The sequence below is a fragment of the Strigops habroptila genome, chromosome 5 (genome assembly GCF_004027225.2).
Source record: "Strigops habroptila isolate Jane chromosome 5, bStrHab1.2.pri, whole genome shotgun sequence".
Classification (NCBI taxonomy): Eukaryota; Metazoa; Chordata; class Aves; order Psittaciformes; family Psittacidae; genus Strigops; species Strigops habroptila.
The window spans coordinates 50,954,786-50,972,612 of NC_044281.2; the positions used below are offsets into that span (position 1 = coordinate 50,954,786).

Below are 17,827 nucleotides of genomic sequence, written 5' to 3' on the forward strand. Positions count from 1 at the left end.
GTATGATTAGATGTATATGTATATATTATATAGAGACATGATAGTAGATATGTTTGTGATAGTTGTTTAGAGAAAATAAATCAAATTACTTAGAATGTTTTTTCTTGGTGTCTTTGTACCTCCTAGAGCAATCCTAATACTATTATAATTTGTTTCTATTTCTGTCACAGTACTTCTTGGAAGAGGCTCATACCTTACGTGTCCATTTTATCATAACCTCTAACATAAAAAAACCCTAAGTTTGGTGCATTCTTATTAATACATCTGTGATTCTTCTCACTGAAGCAACACTTGATGTTAATCATCATAGATGTTGAAAGTGATTCTTGTCTTAAAGGGAAATTTCATAGAAGTGGCATGGAACAGTTGCACAAAGTACTGTTACTAATCTTACAGACATTTGTAGGCTTCTTGCAGCATCACCCAGCAAGGATTTAGGAAATGCTAAATTCTTGGTGTGTGTTGACAGGAAACTAATACTGGAAACAGAGTCAGTGGAAGGATGTTTCAGATGGTTCTGGTACTGAATGATCTCCAGACAAAATAATAACCTCTGAAACCCCTCATGTATGATAGCAGCAAGTTACAATGGCTCTGTTCATATGTGATCCTCCTTTATCTCTTCTCTTTGGAGGAGATACTGAAAGATTCTTGGTGCAGTTAATATAAACTGAAGAGTTCCGAACACATATGTCTATATCAGGGTTTCAGCTTTACAGCTATATCTGTTTCCATCTAACTGAAACTAGCCTGACACTGCCCAGACATACGTCCTTCATGTGCCATGCAGAGATACTGTAACTCCATAGATACGAAGCTACAGTAACTCTAGTGTGTGTCACCCTGTGTTTCTTTCTGTCAGTAGTTTACATTAAAAAAAAAAAAAGCTTCTCTTAGTACAGTAATATTAATTACCAATATATTTTATATTCCAAGACCATGAAGTAATTTAAATTAATAATAAAACTAATTAATACTATGGAATTATGTTGTTTTCATAAAAGACATAGTGATAAAGAAACAAGCTAGGTTAAAACCAATCATCCAAGCCTGGAAGACAGCAACATTTCTGTTATTCACTATCTGTATATAGACTGATGTTTGACTGTAGAGAAAATGTGTAATAGTTTGATTTGATTTCTGGGTTTGGTGGTGCATCACATTATACACTACCATGCTGTTCCCCATCATGGATCTTCTGGGTCTGCATACATCAGGCCTTGATATTTTGCACTTAAATGGCAATTCTGTTGAGTTCAGTTGACTTCAACAAAATTTACAATAAAGATGGCAGCATATGACTGTACATTAGATTTGCTTTTCTTTCCCATCTATGAATTCTGGGGTTTCTGAGGCCAGAAATCATTTGTAACTTCTGATGAATTAGGAAGGTTTACTGACAAATAGCTCTTTTTTTTTTTTTTTTTAACCAGAACTGTTGCATACAAAAAATCTCAGGTAAAAAAAAAAAAAAAACAAAAAACAAAAAACAACTTTCCCTGAATTTCAAAGAAGTCAGTCAAAATCAGACTGAAAGATGATTAAGGAAAACCACACCCGACAGAGCCCCAGGAAGCACTCAGTTTGTTCTGTTCTGTGAGCCATAGCCCAGAAGGGCATTCAGGCTATACATAGCAGGCGGTCAGGAAAATACCATATGACCTTATATCTGTCTGCATTTCACGTAAAATAACTGTGATGCCTGTACAATCATTTTGACCGTAACTTGATGAAGAAATACAGGGAAAAGTGATTTATTTTCCTAATGTACATTATTGGGGGTTTTTGTTTGGTTTTGCTCTGCTTTTTAAAATCCTTTTCTTAAACAGGAGCACAGATTTTTCTGATGGGAACATTTTCTGTGCAGTTGTTGTACAGGTTAAGTATCTTGTTAACTTAATAGAGGAGTATGTGTGTCTCATACAGTATTCAAACCCTGGTTCAAGTCTTTTGGTTATAATTCAGTAAAATGTTTCAGTAATAACAATACTGGTGATTGCAGGGATTGAAAGACTGTCATATTGGTAGTCTGTATTTAATCCAGTATTTGTTTTTGTAATTCTTACGCTTTCTTTTTTTGTCACAGGTTTTTCATTATTCTTATACAGCTTCATATGTGATTTATAATATACACACAAGGTAAGTCATGTTGTTTTTTCAATATAATGTCATTCTCGGTGGTTCTATACATAAAATGATGCCAGTGTGTTCAAGTAAAAATGTGTACATTTTTTCAAGGGAAGTTTGGGAGTTAAACCCTCCAGAAGTAGAGGATTCAGTTTTACAGTATGCAGCCTGGGGCATCCAAGGACAGCAGCTGGTAAGCACAGACACTAAAAATGCTTTGGCTTAATAATGTATTTACTCCAGGCAGATTGAAGTAATAAATAGATAAAAAGCCTTAAAATAAGTCCTGTTATATATTTCTGCATGATGATAGTATGATCCTGTTACACCCTTTAGGGGATCTATTTATTTCTTTATTTTTATTAAAAAAGTGTAAACATGTTTTTCCAATCTAATCCCAATAAGCAAATTGTACAATTGTTAAAGGAATAACATCATCTAAATATACACTCAGGTAATTTTCATAATAACCATCTTGTTGACTACTACTATGAGAGAAGGAAAGTTGAAGGTGAAGGAATTTTTCAAATGCAAGATCAATGAAAACTGTGGGTAAAAAGAAAAAGCTAGACATCCAAAAGTGGATGTGAGGGATTCAAAGAAAAGTGGTGTTTTGATTTCAATATGAAAGTTCTTGTGCTACATTGAACTCATAGTAATAAAACCAGAAATGCTATGCTTCATATATTGTTTTGTACCAAAAGTTTTACCATTTGTTATGAAGACAAATCATCCAAGTATATCATGACCAGTCTCAGTATGAGAAGAAAAAAATTGTGGGTTTAGAACAACAGTGATTTTAAACTGACCTAGCTTAGCAGTTAAAGGCAAGAGACATTAAAAAAGCTTCAACTATCTGAATAAGAAAGTCAGGTAATCCTTGTTACAATGTTCTAATAAGCTTATTAATGCCCGCAGGCATGATCTGGAAGCCTCTTAGCACATCTGACTTGTTCATGCAGTGAGGCTGTAAGTTGAATGTTTAGAGAACATACCCTGTTGTTTATATCATTCATCAAGATGGTGCGAATGTAAAAAATGTTTCTGGTTAGAATGTATTGCATTAAGCAAGTGAAGGCAGGAGGGAAAAAGTAATTGGAACATGCTTTATGTGTTTTAATAATTAACTACATTATTTATTAATAATGAGAGCGCAGTGACAGGATTGATGGCAACAAATACAGGTTATTTACCAGGCATTATTATGGAAGATGGCAACCTATGTAGGCTGTAGTGGAAAGGTGAGGCATTTGCAAAATTGAACAGAATTTAAAAATAATTTAAATTAAATTTCAGTTCATAAGATTTCTGTGCTGTACCTCTTATTAGTAATCTAAAGTACAAGTAAAATTACATGCAAGTGAATTTTTTGTTTTCCTGAGATGTATCTTAAGAACAGAGGCAGACTTACCAATCATAACCTTCAGAAAAATAACCAATCAGAATAATGCTATCTTTATCAGTCTTGCCTAGATTGTCATTCTGGAACTATGTATGAATACTTTCAGATATGGGCACAGGTGGACTCCTATTAAGTCTCAGAACTCAAAAAAAATAGGTAGTTGTTTTAGTTACAACCTAACTCATCCAAAATGTTGGCATAATTCATACCTCAGTGAGGATAACATTACTCATCTTTGTTAATGTCTCTAGTAAAGTTAATGTCATGCTTTAAAAATATATGCTCTACTGCTTTATGGTGCCATATGGTGTGCAGAATTAGGAAATAATAACTTTGATTAAAACACAAAATCTGTACACTCTAAATGATACCAAGTATTGTCATATAGATATATGCCTGCAATGACAGTATACTGAAGGTCACTTCCATAAGAATTGCCAATAAGAAGAATGTCTTCATGAAGCTGTTTATGTGGTAAAAGGAGGTTTCTAAAGTGACAGAAGTGCCTTGCCACATTACCTCGCACTTCAGCAGCAAGCCAAAAATGTAGACAGAGCGTGAGTGAATAAAAACTGTTGTGAATAATGGTTGTTGCCACTGTCCAAAGGAACAGCTGCCTCTAGCAGAAACAAGAAAGTAGAGATAATTCCAGCAGAATAGGTTAGGTAGAGAAAAGATGTCTTTTCCATGTAAAAAGGACATAGTAATAACTTACTGTAAGTAAAAAAAAAAACAGTGGAACAATTACTCCAAACAAAATAATCATAGTCTATTCGTTGCAACTGAAGAATAAGTGGAGAACAAATTATATACAAAAAAGTTCATCTAGAAAGACCCGTGACACATACCATGTGGCTATCACATTAAAAAATTTTATGTAGATCTCTAAAATGAAGAGGAATAACACCCTTCCAGGCACAGCAGAGAGGAGAATAGCAATGCTACAGCCATGACTGGTCAGCAAAATTAGCACAAGATGTAAACTGCAAGGCACAGGTATGTCTGACTGAGCCAAAGATCCTAACTTTACATTGCAACTATTTGGAAGGTCCTGGATTAAATCCAAGTGAAGGAGGGTAACACATGCACTTGGATCAACTATTTTCGATAAATGAGGTATAGTGTAAAATGTTTCCAATCCTTACTTCTGCAGAAGACCTATTAACAATGTAGCCTACACAGGAATCTTAATTTGAGTTCTTCAAATGAAGGATAATTGTCAAGGGTTCCAAATAGATAATGTAAGAAAATGTAAGAAAAGAAAAAACCCAGAAATAAAGTGTTTGAGCAGGAAAATTTGTATGAAGCTGGGAACTGCATATTGCACAGAGGGAATATGACTGCAGTGAAATCAAGTATACAGTAGTTCTTTACATCCTTATGAATATCATGCATCAGTGTAAGTTATCTGCTGTTATGAATAATTTAATGGGACAGAAAGCCACTGTGGCTAGTGAAGAACGACAGAATTAGGTTATATCAGATACCACATGACTGGGCCATAATACCATTGTTTTGAAGCTACCATAGTGGTTGCAAGTTATTTCAGTTTCTTGCTATTTACCTAGAGTAGAGGATTTTGTAAAGATTAAGAGAAAAGCTCAGAGAAACATCTGCTGTTTGAGTCATGACATTTTGGTGATGAAATAGAAAATGTTTGCCTTTGGGGGAAGAAACTTTTATCTAATGAATTAATGTATTTTAAGGTCACAAAGCTGTTATTTTTGAGAACTGTTTTCAAGGTCACACTCTTTTAAATTGCTGTCTTTTAACTGTGTTAGTGCTGTGTCAGATCTAAAATACCATTTCTGTGTGACTTAGTATGTTAGGGAACTGTTTATGTATTTGCTAAATATTTCTCATATTTTATTAACATATTAAAATAAATTGTTTATCTTGTTACCTCACTTCTATAGAATCCATTACCACAGCATTAAGTTTTTCTGGGGAAAACAAACCAGCAAAACTAATTGCTTTTATCATTTTTTTTCTGCCTTCAGTTTTCTTGATTAGAGACCTCATTGCATGTTTCTGAGAGATATCACATACCTTGTAGGAAGGCTTTACTGGAGAGGAGACTGCCCTGTAGGATTTCAAAGGGTCTCTGGTGTTGAAATACCCAATTTTTATCCAGTGTTCTTTCTTTGGCCTTATCTTCTCCACTAGTAGCAAAGGTTTTCATGGTTTTGTGCTGGACCTCACTTGTATCTGATAGGGCAGACCCCCTGTTTGGATTTATCTATGGAAATGTCACTGTAGAAGCCTGAATATGAAAACTGACCTCTGGTGTATGCAGAGTTTTCTATGAAAGATATAGTGTTGCTTTGCAGTGGTTCTTGTGATACAGATAGTTCTGATTAGTTGTTGGATGGATTACTTCAGGTAGCTCCCAGTGAAGTGTGGTTAGAAGTTGTTCAGTTTGACATAGATATTTCTTAAAAGTTTTACATAAAATTTCTTCTGCCTGGATGGTAAAATGTTTGTTTTGTGTGAAATACTTTTATTTTCACTTTATTCTGTGAACATATATCCATGCAAGTCACTTTACTTTTGTGTTGATAATAAAATAAAATTTTATGTTATTTATTGCATTGAGCTCATTTTTATTTTGATATATTAAGTGTTTTTGAAGGGAACTTGAGTCATATATTTGGAGAATCAACATAAATAGTGACCGATGGACTTACGTACAAATATCTATGCAAAAGTAAATGCATATTTTAACAAAGCAGAAATCAAGAAAATAGTAAAAAAAGAAGATAATTTTGTAGAAGTTTGATGACTCTCCTTGTTGAAATTTGATGCCATCAAAAAACATAACATTATCAAATGGTAGGAATGAAGATGAGCTTTTACTATGCTTTAGTGTCATTCAGGTCGTCATTGTGTAGAATTACCTATTATCCTGTATACACAAGGAACAATTTGTTGTCTGTAGCTGAATTGTGGATTCAGGATACTTACTCTCAGCAATGTTTAGAAAATACTTTAAATGTTAGAAAACAAGAAATTTCCCTCTTGTTCCACAAAATGGAACAGGGTACTCACAGATAATAGGGGCTTTACAAAAGCCCTGAAGCTTTTACAAAAAGAATGGGGGGGAGGGAAGGGAATCCAGTGAAAAGGACCTCACCTTGTATTAAAACTACCTAAAAACAAGCATACAAACAGGAAGCCAGAGAGAAAGCAGAGATACCTGCTTTGTTATTGCTTGTTAAATGTACCAGTTAAGAACTCTCTACCCCTCTGCTAAGTGACCAGTCATCTTCATCCTGGTTGTCTTGTTTGGAGGTTAATTTTGCCTTCCCCCCAACATCTACACCTATTGCCCCACAGAAATGCATATATCAATCAGACTGTTGAATTGCTTCCCCCCCGCCCCAAGGCTTTCAAATACTGTTTTAGATAATAGAAATAGTTCAGCAGAAGAGTTCTTTAATGTTATTTGCCAAGTACCCAGATAAGCACTAGACTTAATAAATGAGAAATTAGCAGGACTGTGCTGGACACATACCTTGCTCAACAGCAAGATGCTTTAACAGCCATTAGTCGCTGAAAGCTTCATTTACTATTTGCTCTATCAAGGTTCAAAAGTACAACTACTATAAAAATTGGTAACTTATCTTTCTATAAAATATTGCCATGTGTTTTCTTTTTGCATAATTAATGCTGTGGGTACTTGACACCCCCTCCTGGCAAAAACACTTCCATTTCCAAATGAAGAAAACAGGGATTTCTCAGGGTTCATGAGCCAAGTAAAAGCTTAATTAATGCTAATGAATTAAGTCCTAAATAAATATATTTAATCTGCTGGTTTTATTTTGAAAGTCTTTTGCTCTTTTCAATTGCTGTGTTTTTATATGAGTAACTTAAAATCACATCTGGAAATGTCAAGGCTTCATTTGATCTTTCCTTTTAGTCATGATGCTAATGTGGCAAATGGCAGTAAAACCGAGAGAAATTGTCTGCTTAAATTTATTCTGAAAACCAGAAATAAACAAGAACATTTTAATGTGACATTAACCTCAGGTATGATTTCTTATTTTAAATGTATGAGGGTTTCCTTATGGAACTTCTGTAACTCAGAGCATATTTGGAGATCCTTTGCCTTGATGAGGATGTTTCTGTGAAGAAAAGGAAAACTCTATGGTTAAGCATAGCCCACCTAGTTAAGTCTTTAAGGGCTTGAACCATAATTCTAGCAAATGCTGAAGTCATGTCTTTCTGAAGGGAATGAGAAATGAAGGAGGCTACTAAAGCTTTTTTATTTTCACTTCCAAAATTTTTTATTGCTTTTCTAGATTCCAGCTGGGAAACTCACTGTGTCAGAGGCTGAGGATTTGAACGAAAAAGTGAAAAGTATTACAGAAAAAAGGCACACAAAAATCTTTTCAATAACAACTTTTGACCAGCAGCTAAAGTTAGATTTTGTATTATTTTGCAAGACTGGGCATTCTGATTTTTTGGTTTTTTGTTGTTGGATTTTTTTTGTGTTAGATGAAATGTGCCAGGTGGTCAATCCTGTTATAAAATTATATCAAAGCTACTTACTAGCATGCTAGCAAAAGCTTTCTGCTGCTTTATTTTTGATACAAGAACTGCTTTTTGTCAGAGTCATAGTCATCATGGGCAATATAATATTTTTCTTTGCATAAGAATTAGAGTTACCTAAAAGTCTTAGACAAAACTGTATTCCTTCTAAGCTGCTACTACATTGTGGATTTCCTCTTGGATGACTCAAACTAGGATTGTAAATTGTACACATTTTTTGCCTTTCTGTCTAAATCATTAAATTCAAACTATTCTTCAAAGGAAAAAAAAATACTAATTTCTCTGAAGGTATTCTACTGAACTAATTTTCATTTTCAACTGTTAATTTCTAGGTGCCCATTACACTTAAATATAGATGAAGTTGGAGGAGAAGTTAAGCATTAAATGCACCTTCTCTAGTTTCAAAAAATGCTACTCAATATGAAAGCAGTTTTCTTAATCTCAGAGAAGGGGAGTGGAGAATATAGCTAGAAAATATGGGTGATTTTGGAAAATGGAGAAAAATAAATTTTACATATCAAGGGTTGGATATATTCAAGAACAGTTTTGTGAGCCCTAAAGAGCAGAAACCTATGTAAATAGAAGCAAGGCTAAGCTGAGTACAGAAGAATCATAGAATCATAGAATAGTTAGGGTTGGAAAGGACCTTAAGATCATCTAGTTCCAGCCTGCCTGCCATGGGCAGGGACACCACACACTAAACCACGTCACCCAAAAAGAAGTTGCTTCATCATTTTGCTTAGTGAAATGCAATGAATGTGTCCTGGTATCAAAGGTAACTTAAAAATATTAACTATTAAGGATTAGATATTACTAGCCCTTTGTGAGAAGAGGTATTTGGCTGTATCTGAAAGATGTGAAGCAATAATGAGAAAATCATATGTTTTATAAGAGCATTATTTCTCTACTACTGTTTTTCATGTGGAACAATAAAAGGCCCAGCAGCTTTATAGTGAATAAATCGAGAAGGGAGATAAAAGATGTTTCCTTTCCCGTTTCCCTGATTTTTATTCTATTACCACTGCTCTAGCATGGAGCTAGTGTTTGAATCAGTATGCCAGCCGTGCACTCAGGTAGTTTGTTTTTCTATCCAGTCTTGTATCAATAATTATTTTGTAAGCAAATATATTGGAAATTTGATGTATCATTGTGCTAGAGAGCACTATTTTTTCTCATAGATATTTGTGTGTGTGTGTATATATATTTACACACAGTCCCACAAAGACACATGCATGCAATTATAGACACACATGTTTGGTAGGAGCAATCGTCAGGACTTTTCTGTGCAGCAGCCTGCAGAGAGAGATGTAAATAGCAGTACATGCCTTAGACTATCATGTTGTTCAACATGTGTATGTGTAGCAAAGCATATCTGAATATTCACACTTCCGTTAGCTAATATTAACTGCAAGTCCAATGGCTCATAAAATAAGACTGCTGTGCTTCTTGTGTGAAAATTGTGTAGCTTTATGTAATGCAGAAACAAGAAAATTATGCATAAGAAGTCTAAAATTCTTTGGAAATAGCCACCCATACCCATAAAAACTAAATACATGGTTAATGAGAAGAGAGGTCAAAATCTGATTGAACCTTTTGCTAAAACAGAGTGGGAAAGATTAGGTAAAAAGTTTTATTATGGGCTATATTTTCATTTAACTCCAAAATCCGAAAACATTGCAGACTTACCTGTGTCCATGGATCATATAATCACTTCATATTTCATATTAAAATAAAAATAAAAATATAGATGTACCAGAGGATGGGGTGGAAAATTTACCTGTATTCATCTTTTGGTAATGTAGTGTAAATGTGAGTTTTATCTTGAGATAAGAAAACCAGATATATTCTACAATCTATTACCTCCTTACCACCTAGGGTTATTTAAAGGGGAAAATTCAGTGTGGTAAGGTACCAAAATGTCAAAAGAGAAGAGTATTGAGAACTGACATTTCTAATGGATTGTGGTTCAGTTTCTTAGGCAGAGGTTGTTTTAGCCAAAATAAACACAAATTTTATTCACCTTTTGTAAAATTTTTGCAGAAGACTTGCAAAAGACTTCTTAGTCCCTACAAAGTCTACAGAGTGTAGCTGTAGAGTGTCTACAGAGTTCAACTAAGAGCAAGCTAAAGGGATAAACCAACCTGTCAGGAAAAAACCCTGAACTCTTGCTGTACGGCAGGGTTTCTCTGGCTCTTCTATTGATAGATTATGTTTGCTGTATATTAACATTTATTTTCTCATTCGATACATAGTGTCCATCAAAAATAGAGACAGATTTATGTCAGTGGAAATGACAGTGACTCCTCTCTTAGCAGGGTTGAACCTCCCTTTTCCCTTATGATATGTGTCCTTGAAAGTTAGTTCAGTTGTTCCAGTGGTCAGGATAGGACATCCTGGCCCAAATTAGATCAGTGTTGTCTTTACATGTGTCAACCAGGATTTTACCCGTTGCATATGGTAAAGATCAAGTTAGATGGTCCTTGCTGTTATTTAAAGGGGGGGAGGGCAGAAGGGTGAGGGGAAATAAACACCACAAAAACTGTATATACTTCATGGATGATGATGTCATGACTCCCTGTGATAAGGAGTAAAAAAAAAAAACATTATGACCACACAGCTTTGGGAATGTTCAATGCTTTTCTATGCTCTTTCTATTTTAGCCAAGTCCTTCTTGAAAGAGAAATACTAAATTCCATTATCACCAACCCGTAAATGTCCTTGCATGTGTTTTTTTTTCCCTGCAATGGGGTTACAACTTCACCACTGTGTTTACGCTGTAGGTTCACAGCAGATTAAACTCCTGCTGCACTGTGTTAAAATGGCTGGGGTTGGCTGGGTTTTCATGTTGACTCAGCCTGAGCCAGACAGTGAAATGCAGGGGACTGCTTGTGGATGTCTAATTGTGGGGACTGTGTATTCACTGGCAGCTTCAAGGCCAGGACAGTCCTGGAGAATAAGGATTAAAAAGTCAGGTATACTGTTGGTTTGCAAGAGAAAATGAAGCATCGATTGGCAGGGAGAAAAGAAGGCTGAAGGACCCAGCAATCAGCCAACACTTAAAACTCTTACTTCTGTGGAAGGAAACTGGTACTAGAAAGATCTGTTTTAAGCTGGTGGAAACAGCATTAATGAGGAAAGCAGAAACCTGTTCAGATCAAAAGATTTATCACTTTAGTTGGGGTCTAGGGCATGGTGAAGTAGTACTATGCTCATATGATTGATGTGCTCATGTAAACATGTTATGTGCATGTACAGAGCTTGATCAGTAGTGACTAATAGGTATTGGTCATATAGATAGTATTGCCAAGCTGCACATTTTTACTTCTCCATTTATGGCAGGTGCCAATGCATTTACAGAAATAGAAGACAGAAGTTTTTTGTGGAAAGAAAGTAAACAGTTATTTTCAAATGTTGCTTCACAGACTCTGAACAGTCCCAAACAGAAATTTATTTCAAGATTTAGTCAGAATTTTCTCATTCCTAAGAAGATATTTTAAGACAAACTGGCTTTCTTGAGTTGAATGCTGTATCTGTGTGAAGCGGCCATGGAGTCTGTACAGGCAGATGTCATCCACTAAAATGTTGGCCTATCATAAAGACAGCAGAACACTGTGCACAGTGGGGAGACAAAGGCCCATACCACAGGACAAGATAGGCTGGGCCAGCAATAGTAGCTGAAAAGACAAAGCATTGTGTTAAACCCTGCTTGGGTTTCTCATGTAGAAGGCGCTCAGAGATATCCTGATCTACTTCAGCATTTGAACAACGTACAATGATCTCAGGGATCATCTACCACTGTAAGAATAGTAGAAAATGTAAATATGACTTCATATCACAGCACTTTTAATTCTGGCTTTTTTTTTCCCTTTGGTCCTTGCTATTACTTTCTTACATTTTGTCAAAGAAAATAGAGAAAATTTCTCGTCTGGCACCCAGCCCAGGCAGTTAGTTATCTTAGATATTTTCTCAACTCCTGTCCTGGGTTCAGCTATAGCAGTCATTTTTTCTCCTTCTTAGTAGCTGGTGCAGTGCTGTGGTTTTTTAACTTTCAGCCTGGGAACAGTGCTGATAACACTGATGTTTTTAGTTGTTGCTAAGTAACGTTTATTCCAACCAAGGACTTTCTCAGTCTCATGCTTTGCCAGGGAGGGGGGGAAGCCGGGAGGAAGCAGAGACAGGACACCTGACCCAAACTAGCCAAAGGGATATTCCATACCACAGCACGTCATGCCCAGTATATAAACCGGGGGGAGTTACCCGGAAGGCCCAGATCACTGCTCGGGTCGGGCTGGGTATCGGTCGGTGGGTGGTGAGCAATTATATCCTCTCCCCTTGTTATTTCACTAATCATTATTCTCATTGGTGGTAGCAGTAGTGGTTTTGTATTATACCTTAGTTGCGGGACTGCTCTTATCTCAACCCGTGGGAGTTACATTCTTCCGATTCTCCTCCCCATCCCTCCGGGAGCGGGGGGAGGAAGGGGGGAGTGAGCGAGCGGCTGTGTGGTTCTGAGTTACCGGCTGGGCTCAAACCACGACAACTCCCAACATAATCTTTTTTCTTCCAGAGTAACTAGGTTGAAAATTTTTAATTTTAGTTTCTGTTATGGATTGATCAGTCTAGACATAATTGAATGCTTGATATCAGTGTGAGATGCGTCTTTGAAATAACAGAGATCATTTTAAAAGATTCCATGGTAGGGCAGATTATGATTTTATTATAAGTCTGTAGGAGCAACCCAGGCATGTAAGAGTGACATTTTTGTGCACGGTCTTCTGTGCTGGTTCATTTGTCAGAAGCTACCAGTAAACGCGAGGAACAAGGAGTGCGAGTTCCTGAGCATACGCTGTTTATAAGATAAGTCTCTTATACACATCACTTATGTAGGCGAAGACCAAAGGGCTGAGTCCAATCCCTCAAAAACATTTTGTACAGTGCTGCAGCCAGTGTATTTTTCAGGCAGCTCCATAGAGAGGGAGCAGTAGATCCAGATGATCAGCTTGGCATTCTTACTGTAATCTTCTGTGCAATCACAAAGATTTATAAATTAGCTTTTTATATGGGTCATAGTTCAGATATTAGATGCGATTGTGTTTACACAGCATATAACACAACATTTGCACTAATGAGTAAGTTATCATGGGATTAGACAGGGTGTGAATGTACTGTACATCATGATCCAATATCATTGGAAAGGCAACATAATTAATGTGTGTCTAAACAAAAGAGGGCAATGCGTCCTCACTTTTATTGGAAATCAAGGACATAAACATCAGAGTTATCATGGAGTTGCTGATACTCTGTTCATGGCCTGGTTTATTTCATGATATTAGTAACTAATCTTATAGATGCATTATGAATGCATCCTCGCTATTGTTTACAGTAGATTTATAAACTATCTAAATAGCAATTAAATATAATAGCCTTGTAGATTGTTTGCAGTTGTTCAGAAATGATTGTGCTAACACATTGCTGTGATGCAGTGACATTAATATAGACAGCAGAAAAGTGGTGCTTCAGTTGTTCATTCTATGTCTGGCAGCTTGACTGCAAAAATAAAATTAACATATTGTAACTGAGAAAAAAAAGGTGGTAATATGACATTGGGATGTATGCATTTTGAGGTCGCCATGTTTCACACTGATCAACAGCTACTTCCTCTGCCTTATTTACAACATAATCAAAAGGTTTGAAAGCTTCCTCTGAGAAAATGCTTGTCTAGGTCAATCACAATCTTTACAAAATTGGTACCTTTAAGAGTGAATATAGTTATTATTGCTTACAATTATAATCATTTTGTCATTATCTATTATTTGTTTCCTGCCTCATTTGCAATATGTCTGATTATTTTGAAACATAGATCATATAAGGGTAGATTTTTGTCTACTGTAATGCTTTGCTTTGGTAGCTGATGGTACCAGCTGTGCTGCATAATTTAGTGGTCTGCGGAACTATGGCGTAAGAGCTGGAGCAAGTCAGAGCTGAATAGCTCTGAAAATTTTATGGCAGTATAGACTGACCTGCAAAGGAAAAAAATCTGCAGAGAGATCAGAGACATTCTGCACTACTGGAGACTTGCAAAGCAGATGTATTGCAAACTGTATCAGACATTTTAGTCTGCAATCCCTGTCTGTGGGAGCTCACAGTCTAAACAGACTACAGATATAATGTAGAGGAAAGGGATATAACATAAATCTGCTTTGCAATACAGTTCCATAAAACTTTCCTTGAAATAGTCATGCTGTAAGGTACGTGATCTGGATAGAAAATTTGTAAGATTTGGAAAAAAAAAGAAAAGGACTTTGAAAAAAGTCTGCCTAATTGTAACTGACAAAGTCGCTAGTGAATATGCTAACCATCCAAAATTCATGCTTATAAAAGCTTTATAAGCCTTTCCTGGTTTATATTATTTATTTTATAAGCCTTTCCTGTTTTACATAAAACTTTCCTGGTTTATATTACCCAAATTTAATAATTCTCTTTGGTTCTGGAGATTGCTGCAGGACCTGAAAGAAAGACATCAGCAGAATAATCAGTCACTTCAATTAAATGCATTATAACTGTTTGGCTAATAGTTTGCCATTTGCGTTTTACTTGCCTCTCAATGTGTGAATGTCCCACTTCATTACCATGGAACATCTTCCGCAGCTTATTACTGTGGGCAAGAATGGCAGATACTGACCCTTTATCTTGCTACTTTTCCAACATGTGCAGAGTGTCCCCTAGAAACTTGGATGCCCCATGTGATTTTGTATACAATGGATCTCACTTTCACATGTATGGAACAGTAAATCGACACCTAACTTGGAAACACCAGTGTGTAGAGCATTGTCACAGGAAGATTGGTGGTGTACTCATCATCCTTACCATTCATGCAGCCTGTGAGCAGTTTGAGTGATGCTTGTGCCAGCACTTTGTTCAGTTCAGTTATGTTGAAGGTGGGTGTTGATTCTCCATCTGTAGATAGAAACACCAGTTCACCACAGAACACAGGAAAAGCCACCTCTTTTCTGCAGTTAAATAGAGACCTGAAGGATTTCTGTGGCTCACTGCAGCATGTGCCCTGTGGCTCTTGGCCATAGAGGAGCTCTGATACAGACCAGGAGGTTTGGGTTGCCATCATGGAACTTCTAACTGGGTATAATAAACAGCTGTTCCTATATAATGCCATATGCCCAGTTCTTCTGGATGACGTTAGAAAGTGTTTTCTTCCCAAAAGGAGCATTTTTTTTCTGTAGGAAGTTAAAAAAAAAAAAAGGCATTTATACTGTTGTTGCATTGACACACACAACACGTAATCTTAAGTACACCTTGTTCTTCAGTGGGAAGCTGCTCCAACTAAATAAGATTTTGGCAAAGGAAAAGGGCAGAAAAAGGTACTCATCTTCTGTAGCAGTGGGTATAATAATGGTCTGGCAATCTCAATTTAAGTCTGTAAGTCCCAGGGGTATAGTAAGTAAAATCGCAGATGACAAGAAGATATTTGTTCAACTTGGACTGGAATAAGAGAACAGACATTATTACACTGTGACTCCAAGTAATGTAATCGGTAGCTCTATTAGAAAAAAAGTGTCTGTTGGAGCTTTGGATGACGCTGAACAGTGGTGTAGGAGATGCCAACCAGCTATTTATTTGTAATGGTAATGCATTAACAAATACTGTGGCTGATTTGCAATATTTTTTAAATTGGTGAAAACTAATTGTAAGTTTCTGAAGCAGAGCTATTTGTATATTTTTTCAGATCTGTGAACCAGAATCATATATGCTAAGTAGGTAAATGAAAAACAAACTTCTTATCTTGACAAATATTGAAAAACCACAACCAAATAGTTTCCATGTGGATTCAGGGGTTTGAATTTAATTTCTTCCTCTAATCCAAAGTTAGTTCCAATATTATTTACAAAGCAAAAGATGTCTGCATTTTCCATAATTGTGGTGAAAACAGCAGTAGGAATTAAAAACACTTCTTTCCCCCCCCAAAAATCACTCAAAAATAATTTTAAAGTTATTTCATTTAAGATACTGCTTATTTATTTGTTTATTTAAGATCACTTGTTTGTGTTGAACCTTTGCATATGGAGCAGCATGTTGGTCAGGAAACAAAGAACATTGACTCTTCAGGTATATAAAATATATATGTATGCATATATATTATCATGCAATATAAACATTGCCAATCAAGTTTTGATCAATCTATTTAGTTTCAAGCTAATTTTTCCTTGTAACATTTATGTGTGAGGGCTCTGTGCCACTATCTGCAACTCTGGGTTTTAACTGCTAGTTAACTGCTGGTTAAACTGGCTATATGAAAGCTATTTAAACTGTACTTACATATTGCTCTCCTTTAGCTGCTGTCTAGGTAGCATAACAAGTTATTTTCATTCTTAGGGGCATGGTTTAGTGGTGGACTTGGCAGTGTTGGGTTAACGGTTGGACTCAATGATCTTAAGGGTCTTCTCCAACCTAAATGATTTTGTTATTCTATTCTATGATTCCCCCATTGCTGTGTGTTTGTTCCACCACATGCCCCAATATGGGAGAAATGCAGCTGCTGCATATGTCATGGGATCTTCTTTGTCTTTCCAGTATGAAGTTAAACTGCAAAATAGTGCTGTGCCAACTTAATATTGTACCTGAAACTGGAGAAGTCATGGTTTTATCTCTGAAAACCAAAGTACAACATCTGCTGAGCCACTAAGGAAACATTCTTTAGTTGACTTTATTCTATCTAATAAATAGCTGATATTATTTGTATTAATAGTTGTTAGCGAGAAAACATATTTCATCTGGAAATTTTACTGACTGATCTAACTAAGGGCAGTTGGATTTGGCCCTGGTTAATGTATGGCAAGACAGAAGACAGAACAAATGGTAAGAAGTAAGCCCAGATGGAAAAACATCTTGAAGCTTTTGAAGAATTAATTATCCAACTAATAAGCTGGCAGTCTCACAAGAAGAAGGGATGGAATTTTGCCGTATGCTTAGGAAGTGAAGAAGTCTGATAGCTCTTATGCTAAGATGTAGCTTTTAGCCATGATGATGTTCGAGTTAGCAGGTTAGCCAGACTGTCTGTGTGTGAGGCATAGGACAACACTTGTTTCTGCGTGAGTAAAAATACTTACTCCTCTGCATCGCGCAAAATCTGCAGTTGAGTGGTCTGTTAAGTAGAATGTTGGGCTTTGGAGGCACCTATGCTAGTCTAAAGAGCAATGGACTGTATGTCCTTGCCAGGGTCACACAGGAATATAGCCAGAGATGGACTGCCTGAAGATGCTTTAGGTTGACGTCTTTAGCACTGTCATTAGCAACTGCCAGATTCCTGCTGCAGAAGCATTTCCTGAATGCCTGAAGGTCTCCTGGGCATAATCAGAAATTGCTTAGTCTTGTCACAGTTCATATTCTCTATGTGAAAGTTAAGGGAGACTGTCGTGTTCCCTGGAGTATTAAGTAGGAGTGCTGAAGTTATTCCAAGTTGGAATAGCTATTTATATGATTGTTGGTCAGAGACTCTGTGGAAGAATCTTACGTTTTCCTTGGTTCAGACGTAGGACACTCACCTGTACAGGAACAGACCAGTGCTTGTGTACAGATATTTTTTTTCTAACCAAAGGTATATAGACACAGATGCCTTCTTTCTTTCCTTTCCAGCTATACCTGCTCAGTAGCTTCAGAGTTTGGTTGGCACCTTCCTTGAACTAGTTCTTTGTTCCGATGAATCCCTGTAATAACAAATCATGCCATTAGTTA

The 17,827-nt window shown here is 36.4% G+C and overlaps 1 protein-coding gene across 4 annotated transcripts in view; it reads left to right on the forward strand.

The window, feature by feature from the left end:
• DPP10 (dipeptidyl peptidase like 10) overlaps positions 1–17,827 on the forward strand; it is a 557,376-nt gene that overhangs the window by 478,709 nt on the left and 60,840 nt on the right. For 3 of the 4 annotated variants that reach the window (XM_030487513.1, XM_030487512.1, XM_030487514.1), the window contains exons 6-7: positions 2,087–2,139; positions 2,239–2,320. In XM_030487513.1, coding sequence (XP_030343373.1) covers positions 2,087–2,139; positions 2,239–2,320 — 135 coding nt within the window. Of the gene's footprint in view, positions 1–2,086; positions 2,140–2,238; positions 2,321–17,827 lie in introns of those variants that run through there. The other variant, XM_030487515.1, reaches the window with a different exon arrangement.